The following is a 19,484-nucleotide window of genomic DNA, read 5'->3' on the forward strand; positions in this document are numbered from 1 at the left end:
CGAATCAGTCACCCCGCCAACACCCAAAAAAGAAAACATTTTCAGTAAACAGCACTGGAGCAGCTGTGTCGACTGGACCACAGCCCAGACGCTTCAGTCATCACTAACTAATGGTTAACTTGCCAGATGTATCGAGCACTTGAATAATGGAGGTGCTGAACTGCAGGGCATGTGAGCATAGATTTATCAGCGTGTGATAGGGGAGCGGCAGGAGAGGGCTGCCTTGAACTCTGCAGCAGCAGCAGCAGCATTCTAGGATTTTCCATTGGCAGCCTCTGCTGGTTTTATACTGACTCAGACACTGCAGTTTTGCAGAAGACTGGCGGAGCGCAGTAGGATGTAAATCAGCCTCATTAAAACTTTACACTCAGTGCGGCCTTCAGTTCCTATCAAAACCAGGCTGCTTGTGCACAGAGATCTCTGCTTCAAATGAGGTACAGAATGATGCACCCACTCCAGTTCATTAATGATGATCTGTCTGGCTCACTTTGTTACACCTTCCTCCCAATCACTCCCTTTCCCATCCCATCACCCTGATTCCTCTCTACCTCTCTATCTGTATACTCTCTCTCTTCCTCTCCCTTTCCCCCGCCTCTCCCCTCCACCTCTCTCCCCCTCCATCTCTCTCCCCCTCCACTTCTCTCCCCCTCCACTTCTCTCCCCCTCCACCTCTCTCCCCCTCCATCTCTCTCCCCCTCCACCTCTCTCCCCCTCCACCTCTCCCCCTCCACCTCTCTCCCCCTCCACCTCTCCCCCCTCCACCTCTCTCCCCCTCCACCTCTCTCCCCCTCCATCTCTCTCCCCCTCCACCTCTCTCCCCCTCCACCTCTCCCCCTCCACCTCTCTCCCCCTCCACCTCTCTCCCCCTCCACCTCTCACTCTCCACCTCTCCCTCTCCACCTCTCCCTCTATACCTCTCCACCTCCCCTTCCCTCGCCATCTCCCCCTCTCTTTCCACCTTCCCCTCTCTCAGCTCCCTCCCTCCCTCTGTCTCTGCCTCCCTCTTTCCATCTGCCCCCCCTCTCTCTATCTGCCTCCCTCCCTCTCTGTCTGCCTTCCTTCCTTCGCCCTCCCTCCCTCACCCTTCCCTCTCCCTCCCCTGTCCCCTTCTCCCCTGTACATCCATCTGCCTCCCCTTCTCATCTCCCCCTCCCCACCAAACTCCTGAATATTGTCGAGTTGTGGCAAATTTGAAAGGCTGTTCCAAATACCCACTGAGGGACGGTGGAGCTGTTCACAAAGCACCCTGTGTATCCTTCCGCCTGCAGAAATGCACACAAAGGAGACCATTCAACCCATCGCACACTGCTTTCAATGAGCTAACCAACAAGTCCTACAGATCCACCACCACCCACCCCTCAGGCTTGGTCACAATTATGTCCCTGGTGAACCTTTCCATTTTGAGAAAATCTGCAGAATACATTTGCAATTTAGCAAATGATCTGTTAAAGCAAGGACTTAGCTAGCGTCTTTTCCTCCTCCAACCCCCTCCCGCCCCCCGCCCCAAATAAAACTATATAAATGGGAAGATTGGTGGAGGTTGATGTTTGTGTGAACAAGAGAAAGCGGGCATAATAATTCTGATGAAATTGTCTTGTTTTCCTACACTGCTGGCTTCTGTGTGTAGACAGCGTTGCCATGGAAACAGGTTCTTCCAGGTTGAAATCAAACTGGGTTGCAACTTCTACCCATCACCCACGCAGTGAGTGAATGCACAGCTCTCCAAGTTTGGCTGAAACGCTTCAGGCAAGATGTCTGCTCTGGGATGATTGTAAGAAATCATTGTTTTGCCCAGGATACATCATAAAAACAGCATGAACAAACCAGCACGTCTGTTAACGAGGTGCTGAAGTCTAATCCCTTAATTATCAGCCGCAGTTGTGAAGTTTTATAACCGACAGCTGGTTAAGTGACAGATATCACCTGCTGAAATTCACAAGAAATGTTGATAAAGCTGAGGTGATGACAATGCAGTGACATGCCACGATGACAGTGAAGTGTACAGGAAGTGTTGTGTACCAGAATGCAGATGAACGTCATAACGCACCGAGCAAATGTTCATTTAAATGGATTTATATAAATTGATCATTAACTTAATTGACCTAGAGACCAACAATAGGCAGAGTTGCTGCCTCACAGTGCCAGAGACCCGGGTTTGATCCTGACTATGGGTGCTGTCTTTACGGAGTTTGTACATTCTCCCCGTGACCTGCATGGGTTTAGTCAGGGAATTCCGCTTTCCTCCCACACTCCAAAGATGTACTGGTTTGTCGCTCGATAAAATTGTAAATTGTCCCAAGTGTGTGTAGGACAATAGACAATAGACAATAGGTGCAGGAGTAGGCCATTCAGCCCTTCGAGCCAGCACCGCCATTCAATGCGATCATGGCTGATCACTCTCAATCAGTACCCCGTTCCTGCCTTCTCCCCATACCCCCTCACTCCGCTATCCTTAAGAGCTCTATCCAGCTCTCTCTTGAAAGCATCCAACGAACTGGCCTCCACTGCCTTCTGAGGCAGAGAATTCCACACCTTCACCACTCTCTGACTGAAAAAGTTCTTCCTCATCTCCGTTCTAAATGGCCTACCCCTTATTCTTAAATTGTGGCCCCTTGTTCTGGACTCCCCCAACATTGGGAACATGTTTCCTGCCTCTAATATGTCCAATCCCCTAATTATCTTATATGTTTCAATAAGATCCCCCCTCATCCTAAATTTCAGTGTATACAAGCCTAATTGCTCCAGCCTTTCAACATACGACAGTCCCGCAATTCCGGGAATCAACCTAGTGAACCTACGCTGCACGCCCTCAATAGTAGGATAGTGTTAGTGTGCGGGGATCGCTGGACGGTGCAGACTCGGTGGGCCGAAGGGCCTGTTTCCGCGCTGTATCACTAAACTAAACTAAACTAAAAACTTTGTGCAATAACTTGCATGCACTCAGAATATGATAGCCTAACATGGACCCTGTTAAAGAGACTCAAATGCATTTCAAGATAGCGAATACTGGCAAGGATTCAGAGCAGATATTAGGATGAGAGAAATGTTTTGATGAGTATTGCAAGATGGAAAAAAGGTTGAAGAGTGGGTTTCAGGGCAGTGACTCCAGGGCTTGTATTTCGGCGAGTGAAGATATAGCAACACTAGGAAGTGTCGTTAAGGGAGTTTTTCCAGGACTCTGATAATCTTATTGCTGACATATGTGGTCACGGGGTGGGGCACTGACGCATGTGATCTGCAAAAGGAACATCTGAAAAAAAAATTTTTTTGCCAGGATTTAAGAGACTGCCAAGGCACTATTCAGTACCATGAGGAAGAGGGTGGGGAGAGCAAACTCAAAGAGCTAGAGAGCCTGAGGTTATATTGGAATGGCTAAAACTATGTTTAGTTCACCCAGTGGCTTTCAAAGGACAGCAACAATGTCCAAGACACCTTTATTACTTCTAAAATTGAGCTGCTTTAGTGTTTGGAGACACAAGGAACTTGTGGAATAACTCTGAGTCAGGCAGCATCTCTGGAGGACATGGATAGGTGATGTTTCTTCTGTTCATCAACAGCTAAATTGTAAGAACCACTTATCCTTCTTGTATTTGAATGTCTCCATCAATCTCTTCAATACAATACAATACAATACAATACAATACAATACAATATATCTTTATTGTCATTGTACCCAGGGGTACAACGAGATTGGGAATGCGCCCCCCATACGATGCAATAGTTTAATTAATTTAGACAACAGCAACCCAACGAAACAATTGTAACAGTTTTAGACAGGGTAAAGTGCAAGTTGATCTGTGCCGGATCACTATGCGTTGTGACCATCCGGCTCAGCAGGACCGGTTCATAACAGCTATGGCCCTGGGGATGAAGCTGTTCCTGAGTCTGGAGGTGCGGGCGTAGAAGGCCTTGTATCGTCTGCCCGATGGAAGGAGTTCGAACAGACTGTTCAGACTCTTCATATCCTTCTCTGTTCTGATGAAAGCAATCTCAGTTTATCTAGTCACCCATGTAAATATTGCTCTTTCGCTGCACTCTGTCCTAGTCCCTGACTGCCTTCCTCATGTATGATGCTCAGAGCCAGACTCTCAATAACCCAACTGCTCAATGTGGCTGGGGAGTTTGTGTGCTTTACTGTGATTTTCCACACAGACTTGGATGGAGCACATTGATCAACGGCCATGCCTCATGGTCTCCACTAAATTCTTGCAGCCATGTAGCTCCCAATATGTTGTGGAAATCACTGCCCCCCCCCTCCTTCTGTGAGGTCTGAGCATCTATCGGGATGCAGGTGCCATCAGAAGGTCATTTCCAAATGAAGAAGCAAGAAATTGGAGATGCTGTTTTACAAAAAATGACACAAAGTGCTGGAGTAACTCAGCAGGTTAGGCAGCATCCCTGGAGAACCTGGATCAGTGGCGTTTTGGGTCCCTTGAGTCTGAAGAAGTGTCCCGACCTGAAACATAGCCTATCCATGTCCTCCAAAGATGCTGCCTGACCCACTGAGTTTCTCCAACATTTTGTGTTCTATATTAGTCTTTACCTGCACTCTCTTCATGGGTTCTTTCAAACCTCTGGTTTGATTGCTGTGATTTTGCAGCTTCTCTGTTTCATGAAACGCCAATTATGTGAGTCGGTTTCTTGTTGCCTGAGCCCTTGTTTTACTGTCAAGCCAGTTTTCTTGTTTACACATAATCTCATTACAAGTTGACTGATGCTGCAGCTTCTTGCTGCTCGGTCTGCTGGTCGGAAAAACTAATATCTGTGGTATGGAAGATTATGGAAACAATTCTGAGTGAGAACATTAATGACCACTCAGAAATGCAGGACTAATCAGACTTGGCCAACGTGGGTTTGTCAAGGGCAAATGCTGCCTGACCAATTTGATTCAATTCTTTGTGATGTAATAAAGTGTAACAAGGGCAAGGCAGATGTGATTCACACGGACTACAATAAAGCCTCTGACAAGGTCCCACATGGTTCAGAAGGTTGGGGCTGAGAAAGGTCTCAACCCGAAATGTCACCCATTCCTTTTCTTCAGAGATGCTGCCTGACTTGCTCAGTTACTCCAGTATTTTGTGCCTATCTAGGGATGAAGGATCCAGGGCAAATTTAATCCATAATGGGTTTGGAACAGAGTATTATGGTAAAGGTTTGTTTTTTTGCATTTGGATGCCTGTGATTAGTGGTGTCGCCGAAGGATTGCTGAGGGACGCTTGATGTTTGTTATGTATGTGAATGAATTGCACGTGAATGTGGGAGGCATGATCAGCAAATTCATAGATGAATTGTTGATATGGGGGAAGGTAATCTTTAGCTGCAGAGAGATAGTGGTGTGCTGATGAATTAGGCTGAAAAATGGCAGATGAAGGCACGCAAAATGCATTTTTTGAAACACTAATGAGGTTAGAAAAACACATTGTGCAATGAATGGTGAGAATTTTGGGGAATAGAAGTATCTTGGAGCATATGTCCATGGAGTTAGAGTTATCCAACACGGAAACAGACCTTTTGACCCAACTCATCCACACAGGTCAATGTATCTTCCTGAACTAATCCCATTTGTCTGCATTTGACCCCCATTCTTATCCATGTACCTTTTCCAAATTGTCTTTTAAATGCTCTCATTGTACCCCCCTCCACTATAGATCTTTGAAGGAGACCACACAGGTAGATAACAAAGTGGAGAGGTTATTTTCTATCCTGATAAAACATAAATTGTAAATTATAATAGTTAGAATTCAGCTGTTCACCAAGGTATAGTTCGAATGTGATAGCATTGGTGGGGATGTTGAGATTCACCAGCTTGTTGCCTGAGATGGAGGAATTCTATAAATGGGAGAGACTGGCAGTCTGGAATTCTGTAAATGGGAGAGAAGTGGGAGAGACAAAAAGCTGGAGTAACTTAGCTGGACAGGCAGCATCCCTGGAGAGAAGGAATTGGTGACGTTTCGGGTCAAGAGCTTCAGACTCTCAATTGAGGTATATAAAGTTGAGGGTTACAGATAGGGTAGATTGCAGGAACCTTTTCCCCATTCCAGAGGTAGATAAAACTCAGACAGGGTTAGGATAAGAGGGAAGAGATGAAGAGGGGATATGAAGGGATCTTCGTCATCTAGAGAATGTTAAGTACCTAGAAGAGTGGTTGAACTGGGAGAGTGGTTGAAGCTGGATTGCTGACAGCATTTAAGAAATGTGTAGATGAACACATAAATCCTCTGGCATAGAGGGCTTGTAGACAAAGTGCTGGGTAATGGGATTAACACATGAAGGGTGCCCATTGGTTGGCATGGATGAGTTGTGCCAAATGTCTTGTTTCCAGGCAGTATGATTTTGGTTCTGTACAAGCATCTACCACCTCAGGCTATATTTCAATTAGGTTTATCTGGATGTATAAATTGAAGGATCACTGCACGTTGTAGCAGTCTCTGTGCTTTCCATGATAGCCAGATTGCGACTGGCCTGCAATTGTGTTGATTGTCCTTCTGTCAGGTGTTAGACTGGTCTTTATTTCCAATTAATTTTGCATGCTTTACGTTTTCCTCTCGTGCTTAGGCCCATACCTCAACTCCAAGTGATGGACCACGAGTTTTCTGGAATAAAAATAGAATGTGGTGGAAATGTATATCAGGTCTGGCAGCATCTGCAGAAAGAGTTGTTCTTTCACGTTGACAGTCTTTGGCACCTCAGAGGTTTCCTGGATTTGTCCTACCAATACAACAAACCTATGTTTCATTTGATGGTTATGATTTACTTTAGTTTAGAGATGCAGCGCGGAAACAGGCCCTTCAGCCCACTGAGTCCGCACCAACCAACGATCCCCGTACACTAACACTATCCTTCACGCTAGTGACAATTTACAAGATACAGAAGCCAATTAATCTACACACCTGTACGTCTTTGGAGTATGGGAAGAAACCAGAGTACTGGAAAAAAAACCCACGCTGTCACAGGGAGAACATACAAACACCATGCAGACAAGCACTGTAGTCAGGGTCAAACCTGGGTCACTGGCGATGTAAGGCAGCAACTCTATGACTATGCCCCTGTGCTGCCCTTAGCCATGCTATCCTCCTTGTCGGTATAGCGATGTTTGTTCTCCATGGATTGCCAGCAATTCATCCAACAATTCATTTGTAACTTGCAGAAATAGATATACACTAGGAGATGAAAGGAGCAGAGCTCAAGAGAACATGCTTCCTCTTTATCGGAGGGCTCCTTGCAGACTTCCTGTCTGGAACCTTGTACAAACATTGCTGCAGCCGGGAGAGCAATTAGTCACATCAAGCAATCTTAAATATATTACGGCCTTAATGCAGCAATTATTGTGTTCAGCAGTTGTACTTTGGTAAATAATTGTGAGTCTTGTGAAAATCGTGTCTACTTTCAAACTTAGCATTCAAAGAAAAAGAAAATGCTAGAAGCATTCAGCCCAGACAGTGTCCTTGGAAGGAGTTGTGGTTCCCTTCTGCTGCCTGACCTGAGAGTTTCCAGCATTTTCTGTTTCTATTTAAGATTTCCAGCATCTGCAGTTTGTTTGATTTTCAGTACCTGGCAGTGGTAAGTAATTTTGCCTTGCAGTGTGACTTACAATCGAGACAGATAGGGATACATTGTGCAGAACCTGCAGATAGTGATCCTATCTCCAGGAACAAAACATGCTTAAGTGATATAATGAAAAACAACTCAGTTCTTTACTGAAGTGAATGTGGTTGGATGATCGCTGAGTGAAGGGGAACAGGACACTGTGAATATATAAAATATATGCCTATAGAGCCCCTGCACGTAAGGTCATAAGGTCAAAGGGCATGACGCATGGAGTCGCTCAAGCGTTCTGGAGGACAAGCAAGCTTCCGGCATACACTCGTCACACAGGCAACGCGTACATTCTTACCTGGAAAATACCGTCAAAATTGTACGTTTTTGTGCTGCCTGTCCCGCTGAGTTACTCCAGCATTTAAACCAGCATCTGCACTTCTTTCCTATACATTTTGTCCATTCCACTGCAAAATCTCCTCAAGGCATGTCTACTTTGACGAAGATCCCCTCCTCTCTCTGACGAGAGCTCAGCAACATCCTCTCTCACTGCTCCCCCTCTGTGATTCCGCTATATAATTTTGTCAGGCCAAACCCTTGGCCATCCTTTTCTCCTTAACTTCACCCAGCCTGGCTACACCCCCTGTCTCTCATTGTCTTCCAATTCCAGCATTTAAGTGAGCTGATTTAAGTCCCTCCACCACTGGTATCCATAACCTTAAAGGCTTTGCACGAATATCTTTTGAAATCTAACCAGAGCCACTGCAATTGGTCTCCTGTGCACCAAAGCAAGAAAAAGGAACTGTAAAATATAAGTAACCTCTTTTTCATTAAGCCCTAAGGAAAGACACAAAGTGCTGGAGTAACTCAGCAGGTCAGGCAGCAACCCAAGAGAACATGGACAGGTGATGTTTTGAGCCGGGATCCTTCTTCAGATCAGCCGAAACGTCGCCTATCCAGCTTCTTCAGGGTTGCTACCTGACCTGCTGAATTATTCTGGCATAAGCGTCTTTCTCTGGTATAAACCAGCATCGGCAGTTCCTTGTTATTACAAGCCCCAAGGAACAGTGATTTGTGAGTTCTGCAGCTGGTGTCTGGCTTATCATCTGTCATCAAAAGAGCATCTTAAACTTAAATATCATCTTCACCATAGAAAGAGGTCCCAAAGAACGCTAGGCCAAATGGCACAAAATAACACAAGGACAAATTAGTCCACCCAATCAATGAGTAAGGGTAGGGAGAATGTCGGAAATAAATTGCTGGGGGTTATGGAGAAAATACCAGAGCTCAGAGCCAGAGCTCAGAACCAGAGCAGAGAGAACCATATTCCATAAGTCATTTCCAGAAAGGTGGAAACAAAATAGAAAAATTGAATAAAAAAAGGTCTGCTTCACAAGGAGAGAAATATTGAGGAATATATCCTGTCTATTTTCAACTATGAGATGAATTATTTACTTTTATACAAAGAATTAAAACAAAAACAGATTTATTTAGAAAAATGTTAACATTCTGCTAAATATCACTGTAAAGAGTTGCAAGAGTGCTGATGCATAAAACATAGAAAATTCAAATGCTGTATGTCAAACGGTGTTTTGGCCTTTATTTCCAAAAGGAAAAAGAAGAAAAACAGAATTTGAAACAAAAAAATAAAGAATAGTGAGAACACTCAGCAGTCAAGTAGCATTGCTTAGAATCATAGAGGAATATAGCACCAAACAGGCCCTTTGGGCCATCATGTCCTGCCAATCATCAACAACCTAGCTATATTACTCTCATCTACAGTACTTCATTTATAGTCTTTATGCCTTGGCAATTGAAATGTTCATCCAGCCCTGTCTAATATCTCTGACAATGACCAACATTGTATCCTCCATGGGGGTCTGGCCCTGCAAGAGTCTCCCATTTCCATTAGTTCTTGCTACCTCTAATTGCAGAAACTTGTCTTCTACAAGAATGAGGAAGTGTTGTGGATTATACTGTGGTGGTGAGATTGACATAATAATAATAAGCATTTATTTTATATAGCACCTTATCAGGTGCTCAAAGCGCTTTACATAAACAATCAAACATAAAAACAAACAGACAAACTATCCTAACGGAGAAGCGGCGAATAAACAACGCCAGCGTCCTCTCACGTCAGGGTCCGGCAGTAGAGAACAAAAAGCACAGGACACACAGATACAATTTTTACACAATTTTTTACACAAACAGCCATCACAGTGATTGCTCTAGGCACACCCTCACTGTGATGGAAGGCAAAGTCTTATCTCCTCCTGATTTCTTCTCCCGTGGTGCCACGAGGTGATCGAGGCTCCCAACTTTTTGAAGCCCCCACTGGGCGATGGAATGTCCCAGGGCCGAGCCGAACATGGTTCAACAGGCAGTGTATGCATGGTGTGGTACGTAGCGTGAGGTTTGCAGCTGTACTATGTTTATTGGGATGACGTTAAGCAGCCTGATACGATTAAGCACTGTAATTATGTGGTGCCATTCATAAAGTTTTTGGTTGGGACTGAGGTGTTGCAAGTTTAGTGGCAATTTTGGCTTCAGAGTCTCTGGCAAAATTCTGGCAACAAACTGTGACAATTCAACGGCTGCTGGGACCGAAGACGGTGCCGCTGTATTGACAGCCATAGTAAGTGCTTGCCTCCAGTACACCGCTTGTCCTCCAGAAGGCGTTGCGTGGCAACGGTACGGGTCAGGGGTCGTGACCTCGCCTGCCGTGCAAGGGCTCAATATGGCACCTACCGCAGGCTGTTTTGCAAAACAAGAATGGAACTTTTCTTCCCCCCAGTTTGCAGTTAATGATTTTGATGAAAGAGAGTAGGCTTGTGAATTATCTGTGGAAATCTTGATGGAGGCCTGTATAGCAACAGAAGAAAATGTGAAAGTGAATCAGGGACATCGTAACCTTCAGAATCTAGTGCATCGGATGATGCACCCTGGATAGAGACAGCAATCACGGCTTTAAAAGCCACTTCAATCGTTGGTACCGCGTCAAACATTGTGAAAATGTCTGGAAAACGAGTCCTCTAGCACAGTGGCCATGTCATGATAGCTTGAGGAGAGAGCAGAGTTGTAGCGAGAGGGTTACCAGTAGGGTAAAGGGTGGATCCTTGGGGATCTGTGGGCTGTTGAGGATATTGAGTAGGTTGGAGTGACTTCTTGCATAAGTTCAGCACCAGGAGTGTGAACCTTCACCAAGGGTTTGGGCTGAGGAGGTTGTCTACCTCAAGGAAGGGGAATGGTGGAGGGGGTGGTGATTCTTTGCACGCACGGCAAGGTGGGTGGAATATCATCAGAGATCTGAGTTTTTGAATCTTCACCACATTTCTCGTCCCTCCCTCTCACTGCCAATCTTTAGTGGTGCTTTGATAAGGACAGCACCTTGGATCAACAATTGGATAAGTGAATAAGGGACTTTATTGTGGAGGTTGCAGCCTCTACCAATCACTTTGTGGGATCCCAATGTGGAGATCAGGGCCTAAGAGGTTTGGAGGACTCAGATGATCGATTCATTGACAGGGGCCAAGAGTTTATGTAGCTCTGAGTTTTTAAATAGATCCCAATTCTTGCAAGGTTGGTTTTAAGCTTGTTAAGTGGTTCAGGAGGTGGTGATAAGGTATGTGCTGTATTGGAGATGGTAGAGGACGGAATAAGTAAGAGACAATTTACAATGGCATTGATTCAGCTGAATATTACTCAAATATGGATGTCCAGGGAGTGACCAATATCGTCTTTCCCAGGCAAATTCAGACTTAACTTTCTCTATAACACTCCATAAAGAATTTAACCATCCTCCATGTGACTTGACTAGAAATGGTGACTTGTACACAGAAATAGTCATATATTTATAATGGGGAAATGCAATAACCTACACACAGTATAATAGAATTGACGTTCTAGGCTTACTTGTATTAATTTCATGAGTTGGCACAGTGGTGCAGATAAAATCAGAAATGTATTAAGTGGCTTTGACCATTTTAATGTGAGCAAAACTCTGGCATGTATTACATCACAATGCAGAGATGTGTGAGATTGGCCACGGTTTAATTGATGGTCGATCGCCTTGAGGAACCAAATGGTCCACATAAGGCCACCTGAAACCACTTGCAATGATTAGCAGTTTGGACTCAATGGGAGTTAAAGCATTCTTTTTGAAGAAGCATGAGTTGTTGCTGCAAGCTTTTTATTTGTTAGGGCGTTCTGGATTCGAACAATGGCTTCTTAACTGTAAAATACAACCCTCCCTTTGTGATGTTATCCTTAACTCATGTCAGGAGTCTTGCAGTTGTAAATATCGTGCTTGACAACTATTCTCGATTGTTCAAGGAGGCTGTAGCAGACCTATCTATTTTCACTGGTTACTCCAGAGTTAGTTGTTGATTTCAAATCTATGACCACCAGATAGTGTCGAAATGCATGGTCAAGATAACATTTTGCGGCCAATTTAGTGAATCAAATTTAAAGTTCCTAAGCTTTTCATTGTGTCCTTCGCTTGTTGAATACTTGCTGAGCAAATCCCTACTTCATGTGGATTTTCTTTTGTTTCTCACTGGGCAAGACGTGGAATAGAATTCGCAAGAAAACTGGAGCAAGAGTAGACCATCTGACCCTTCAGGCTTACCTGCTGCTCAGTATGATCATTGCAGATTTACCTCAGGCCCCCTGCTCCTCCTTCTCTGTGTCAGCCCTCAATTGCCCAATATTTCAAAAATTCATCTGCCTCCACTTTAAATATCTGCAAAGATCTTATCTCCAGAATTTTTTGAGGTAGAGAATTCCAGACATGAAAATGTGATTTATTCCTCAGTTTTAAATGACCGGCTTCTTGAAACTGTCCCTCCTTTGCAGTTCCCTTACTCATGAAAACATCTCAATATCTACGCTGTCATGACGGCTTTATGATTTTGCGTGTCCCAATAAAATAACCACTTATTCTTCTAAACTCTAAAGAATATTCATCCAACCTGTTTGGTTTCTCTTGACAGGGAAAGCCCCCCCATCCCTATGGTAGTGTAAAAGATATGGTAGTGTAGTACACCAGAATAAGACATGAGCAGGAATACCTAGATTAGGGAGACTTCACCTTGAATGAGAAGGGATGAGTGAAGCAAAAACCAACGCGGTCACAGGTGGAACGTACAAACTGCGTACAGACAGTACCCAAAGTCATGATAGAACCTGGGTCCCCGGCACTGAAAGGCAACATCTGTACCGCTGCGACACTTTGCGGCCCAGATCAAAAAGGAGGAGGCACCATGATCCCTGCCTTTCACTTTTGCCTCGAAAGTCAGCTGTCTCCGCCTTGTTCTGGTCACTTGGTCTTTGCCCTGAAAAAGAGGTTATCAGGCTTATCCAGTCTTTAACTCTGTGTGCGGGCGTAGTTCCTTATTTTCTATGGGCAGATGAGACAATGGCAATCTTAGGCTTGTCTCAGCTGCTCAGTCTTGGCCTGAAATGAGGTGCTGGCTCTCCAGGGCTCGTCCCAGCAGCTCAGCCTTGATCTCATAGGCGTTGGTGGTCTCAGGTTTGTCCTGGTGGCTCATTCTTCTTCCTAGCCTGCAAAAGGGGAACAGGGAGGCACCCCACTTTCCCCAGTGAACCAAGTAAGTTTAAGGGAGCACCGGAGCTAGAGGTCAGGTGAGTGGGAAGGGAAACTTGGGAACTAGAGATCCAGTGAATGGGAAGGGTGCATGTCAAATCATTGGGATTTTTTAATTGTCGGATAGTGGATTATAAAAAATTCACTGCAGTTGTTCTGATGCATTTTCAGCTAAAGGATAACGTGAGACGTTTAAACCAAAGTGGAGAAGGAATGTTAAGTGATTATATTGAAGGCCAAATTTGCCCATCAAATGAGTTTGATCATGAGTGTGTCGAGATTTTATGTTGAATTAGAGTCTAGGCGTTCTCTGGTTTAACAGAAGATGAAGTATATTGAGAGGTGGAAATGATCTTGGTGTTAAATTATCTTGTTATCATGAGGAGACATATAGATGTTTCAGAACAGAACAATCGGTTAAACGGTTATAAGATGGGCATTGATGGCTTTATTGTCCCACTGCAGTAGAAAGCAACGTATTTTGTATTGAGAGAACACAGGTGACAATTGCAGCAAAATCCTGCAAAGTGAAGGGTAATAGCCGAAAGACATTACCAGCAACAAAAGACTTGGTCGTGGAATCATAGAGCAAGAAGCACATCTATAGATGTTTAAAAGTCAAAGAAACCAAGCTACTTAGTTTATTTGACTCTTAAAAGAAAATCTGGCAATGACTGTGATGTTCACCGTTAGTGCAGATCAATTGGAATTGAAAAAGCAGCCCTTCCTTTCCTACTGCTGCCGAAGACCAATTTGAATAAAATAACATTTTTCTTGTCCCGCTAGGGGGGGAAAGTTGCGTATTTTGTGTTGAGAGAACACTGGCAATAGTTGCACCAAAATCCTGCACAGTGAACGGTTATCGCCAAAAGGCATCAGCACCAACAAAAGACTTGGTCATGGAGTCATAGGGCAAGAAGCACATCTAGTCTGAGCACTATAGGAAGGATGTGAATGTGCTGGAGAGAGTGCAGAGATGATTGATCGGGACTTTACCTGGTTTGGGGGATTTTAGTTATGAGGAGGGATTAGAAAGGCTGGGCTTGTTTTCCCTGAAGCCAAGATTTCCTCCAGTGTCCCAGTGACAATGGGGAAACACCACACAGGCAGGGCCAGAAATAGGAATTGAACCCAGGTCTCTGAAGCTTTAAGCAGCAGCTCTTCTTTAAGTAGCAGCTCACTGTGAAAGGTTGTTACAATGAACTGAGGAAGTGAAAACTGGGCAGAGTAGGCAAGGGCCCTATGCTAACTGTCATCAGTGGCCAGAATGCAAATAAAATTATTTCAGAGGAAACAAGAAAATAGCTTCAAAGCTGGTTTGCTTTTAAAAGACTGAATTCCTGGCCTATGTGAGGCTTTCAAGGCGCACAAAGCATTGAGTGATGACTCATTTAAGGGTTCAGACACTGTGTTGTGAACCAGCTAATTCTGTACATGAGATGACTATAGTTGTGTGAATTAAATATTATGGAGTTAAGAAAATACTTTCCTATTTTAATTTAACACGGTTGGTTCTTTAATGAATTCTGTTCAGCCAGCTCAATTTGTATTCAAGACTAGAGTCAAAACAAGATTTTAAAACTTTCTTGTGGAAAGCAAGAAGCGGAGGCTGGTAATGAATTTAGTTCACTGCCTCCAACGATTGACTGATTTCTGGGCTCCTAGTAATCACGGTTCATCAGTGGTCAAGGTAGCCTTCTCTGCAGTCTGTTCTGATCTGTAACACTCCACATTTGTGGGCGGCACAGTGGCGTAGCGCTAGAGGTGCTGCCTCACAGCGCCAGGCCCTCGGATTTGATCCTGACCACGGGTGCTGCCCGCACAGAGTTTGCAAGTTCTCCCTGTGACCTGCATGGGTTTTCTCCGGGTGCTCTGGTTTCCTCCCACGCTTCAAAGACGCACAGGTTTGTAGGTTAATTGGGTTTGGTAAAATTGTAAATTGCCCTACTCTGTGCAGGAAAGTGTTAGTGTACGGGAATCGCTGGTCAGTGCGGCCTTGGTAGACCGAAGGGCCTGTTTCCGTGCTGTATCTTCAAACTAAACTAAACTAAACATCCCCAGTGCAAACTCTGTGATTTACTGTCCAGCACATCCTAAATTGGGACCCCAGTTTCTCACGGCTGAAGCAATGAAACGTGATTCCCATGATCAATGATGTGCCATAAAGCTGAAGCACACTTGCTTCAATCTGCCTGGTTAGTCATTGTACGATTCATCATTTGCTTGCATGGTTCAAGAAACTGTTAACCTCTTCTTAAAAGAAATATGAAATCTAATTAACTGAAGAACTGGTTTCTGCAGTACAGTGCAGAGTTGTAGATATTACATGATAATGTGCTTTCGTTTTTGGTACTATATTTCTACACACGGGTACAAATTTTACATTGGATTTCAAATTTGAACCAAGACTTTAAATTTCATTGGTACGATTGAAAGACCAAACCCAGCAGTAATTCATTTTGAGGTTGAATTTGGCAGGATATTTTAATTTCTTTCCACTGAGTTCGAGTGGGTTTTCAGGCCAGTTCATGATTTGTGTAGGTAGACACAAAATGCTGGAGTAACTCAGCGGGTCAGGCAGCATCTCGGGAGAGAAGGAATGGGTGACGTTTCGGGTCGAGACCCTTCTTCAGACTGATGTCAGGATTTGTGTGATCCGTCCTATTGATCTGAAAGCTGCCGCAAAGTAATTGGATAATAATAGCTGGCAAAATTAATTCTTCTCTTATGGTATAAGAAAATAACTGCAGATGCTGGTACAAATCGATTTATTCACAAAATGCTGGAGTAACTCAGCAGGTCAGGCAGCATCTCGGGAGAGAAGGAATGGATGACGTTTCGGGTCGAGACCCTTCTTCAGACTTCTTCTCTTCTCTTATTTGTTCTTCTCTTATTTGTCAGGACTTTTTAAAGGTCGTGACAAGATAGACAGCATGACCTGCACAATCTCAAATATTTGTAAAGCAAATGCCAAACCTGATCACATTGTGCATCATTTCAGAAAAACGTGGCTACACGTGGAAAATCCCCAAGGGATGTGCAGTTCCTTAAAACATTTATTTTTATCCCAAGTGTTAAGTAAAGAGGGTGGTAGCAGGAAGCACAGCATTACATTTGTGTAATAGAAACACAAAATGTTGGAATCATTCAGAAAATCAGGCAACATTTCCTTGAATCCTTATTTACATGTGTATAATCTGTGCTGAAGTTGTTCACACCTTCTTGCTTCAATCTTAAATAAAAATAGCAAGAGCTTTCCCTTCTATCTCACTCTTCCCACACTCTTTCCTCCAACCCCCTCATCTCAAAATTGCTTGCTTATCCTTGTGTCTTTTAAATACCAATAGCCTTCAACTGTTTGAAATTAGATAACAGCTGAGTTTTCAAGCCTGAAAAGAGAATTCTTATGAACTTGCTACCTAACGTTGAATTGCATGTTCTGTAAGATAGTTCCTGGTTTAATGATCTCCTTCAGATTATGCTGGACTTGCATCGGTCTTGTTTCAGAGCAGAAGTGGTGCTTTTGACGTTATGGAAATCTCCAGCAATGCAATGGATAGCAGCTGTCGTACATTTTGTGAAAATGAGCACAATTATTTGGACTCTGAACATGATGGAGTCCATGAAAAGGGGGAAATATCGTGCTCAACTTTGGGGAAGATTGGTGCTGGTGAATGAAACATTTGCACAGCTTCCTTAATGCCAGCGCCAGGTGCCGACCTTTGCAGTCGTAATACTTTGGTTTAGCTTCCTTTAGTCTTATCTCCATGCGCTTTGTGCTAACATACTACCTCACCAACATCTTCTTCAGAAGTGCACCTAAATATGCAAGTGTAGTTCCTTCCACACCTGCTGGTGATTCATGGCTAAATTTACCTTGTGCTGGGAACCTGGTTGTGAATCTCCCATTGTCTGAGTGGATTTTGATATCAGCTCCACATTGAAGCAATGTCTACATGTGGAGTAGTTGCGCAGATTAATTATTTTTATATTTAATATTATTACTCTCAGCACAACTCCAACAATGGACACTTGCACATCTCTGGTCGTCAGCACCCCGATGAGTGGGAATTGCAATTGGCGATTGAACCATCAGTCGATTAGGTTGAGCTGTTCAATTCCCTCCATAAATCTCTCCAACTCTAAATCGAAACCCTTCTAAAAACCTACCTAGTCGAGTAGTGTTTTGATTAACCATCCAAATATCTCTGGGGCTTGATGTCAAATTTTAATGATAGCTCGTCTGTGAATCTCTTTGGACATTGTGATGAGAGTGTTTCCATAAGAGTGTTGTTGTTGAATTAGTAATGCGTACCATCCTGTACACTGAAATTTGAACCCCTTGTCTCACTCGACAGCATTCGTTTTACTGCCGTTTGATGGAGGACAAAAAATCGGAGAAATTCTTCAAGGTGTTTTATGAACGTATGAAGCTTGCACAACAAGAGATCAAAGCTACAGTGACCGTAAATACCAGTGACCTTGGTAATAAAAAGAAAGACGATGAATCTTCCGAGAGAGATGTGCCTGTGCGAAGAAGAGGTGAGACCCAATCATGGAACTGGTGTACACTCCAGTGTATTTTGACTAAGTATTCATAATGAATCTATAACGGGAACTAATTATTTGTTTTAATTGGATGTGAAGCTGCTAATTTGGTGAAGGATTTTTGAAAGTAGCACTTAAATGTGTTTTGGGGTGCCTGTGCAGTTTGTTTATAGTGGTTCTTTGACTTTACTGCAGATGAATCAACGTTAAATGCCCTGTAGCAGATTTAAAAGCTGTTCTGGTTGTAAATAAACATATAAAATGCAAATAAGTTTAGGGAAATTAAGAAGACCAAAATATTCAGAGAACTGAGCAAAGCCACAGTCAATAGGTAAGCATGAAAACAGATTTAGACCCAAAATGTAGGAGTAACTCAGTGGAGCAGGCAGCATCTCTGGAGAGAAGGAATGGGTAATGTTTTGGGTCGAGACCCTTCTTCAGACTGAGAGTCAGGGGAGAGGGAAATTAGAGGTAGCGGAAATAGCAGGATGACTCTGCCCCTCCCCCATACTATTCATCCTGCTCGTTCCACTGTTTGCATCCATATATCCTTTCGTTATCACCTCTTCCACAGCCAACATTGGGTCTTTGTGGGCTCCATCTTTCCTTAGTCATCAGTGCCGGCTCCGATTTGTTCTGAACCTTTTCATACCTCTAGTTTCCATCTCCCTTGAAGAAAGGTCTCGACCCGATCATCACCTATTCCTTTTCTCCAGAGATGCTGCCTGACCCGCTGAGTTACTCCAGCATTTTGTGAAGGGGTGAATCATTGCTACATTAATATTCATTGAGGCAGGAACATGTGAAAGACACAAAATTTCAGTTTGCAGTTTTGATGTAGATAGAGACTTTTAGCACTTACTAGCAGGTTATTTTGAGTAAGAAACAACAAAGGAAACTTTTATTTTTAATTATTCTTTATATCTTCTTCCAAGTGTTTGTGCGCCACAAGAACATGTTTTCAGAACTTGAAATAATGGAGAATATAGTTGCATTGTTCATTCTATTGGCTTATGGATAAGAACATTGCAGAACAGATTTTTGACACAGTCTCCCACTGTTCTCCCTTTTGCCTACTCCTGCTCTATCACCATGTTCTGACCAAGAAGATTTTATTTTATTAATACTTTAAAATTAACATCACTATTCACTCCAGTACTGCAGTAAAAACCCTTGTGCCATGGAGACTGCCACCTCAAGATGAACATATACTATTTGTGACAGATTAGCATTGTCAGAATTTAAAAATTGTATTCCTAACCACCCTTTTTCAGTCAGAGGGTGGTGAAGGTGTGGAATTCTCTGCCTCAGAAGGCAGTGGAGGCCAGTTCGTTGGATGCTTTCAAGAGAGAGCTGGATAGAGCTCTTAAGGATAGCGGAGTGAGGGGGTATGGGGAGAAGGCAGGAACGGGGTACTGATTGAGAGTGATCAGCCATGATCGCATTGAATGGCGGTGCTGGCTCAAAGGGCTGAATGGCCTACTCCTGCACCTATTGTCTATTGTCTATTGTCTATTGTCTATAAAGCTGATCACCAATGCATCAAATATATATTGGAGTCCCTACAACAATGTCACAGTGTTGATTTTGGATGTATCTGCCGTATGCTCGCAGTTGCTGACCGGCAGATGAACCTTGGAGCTACAGTGATTAATTCAGTTGAGATTCATTACCAGTGTTACAAGGCTATTCTGAAACAAGGTGTTAGAATGTATTAATTCAGTTGGCCGGATTCAGTAATTGCCAACTTGGCAATGTGTCATTGAAGATTCAGTTTGCAGAGATGAAGATGGAA

General features: G+C 43.6%; 1 protein-coding gene across 12 annotated transcripts in view; it reads left to right on the forward strand.

Annotated features, from left to right (window-relative positions):
- The window catches only part of LOC144601899 (inositol 1,4,5-trisphosphate-gated calcium channel ITPR1), a 446,238-nt gene that overhangs the window by 278,360 nt on the left and 148,394 nt on the right, over positions 1-19,484 (forward strand). For all 12 annotated transcript variants that reach the window (XM_078414430.1, XM_078414435.1, XM_078414436.1 and 9 more), the window contains one exon: positions 17,500-17,683. In XM_078414430.1, the coding sequence (XP_078270556.1) occupies positions 17,500-17,683 (184 nt within the window). The remainder of the gene's footprint in view (positions 1-17,499; positions 17,684-19,484) is intronic.

The sequence above is a fragment of the Rhinoraja longicauda genome, chromosome 17 (assembly GCF_053455715.1).
Source record: "Rhinoraja longicauda isolate Sanriku21f chromosome 17, sRhiLon1.1, whole genome shotgun sequence".
Classification (NCBI taxonomy): Eukaryota; Metazoa; Chordata; class Chondrichthyes; order Rajiformes; family Arhynchobatidae; genus Rhinoraja; species Rhinoraja longicauda.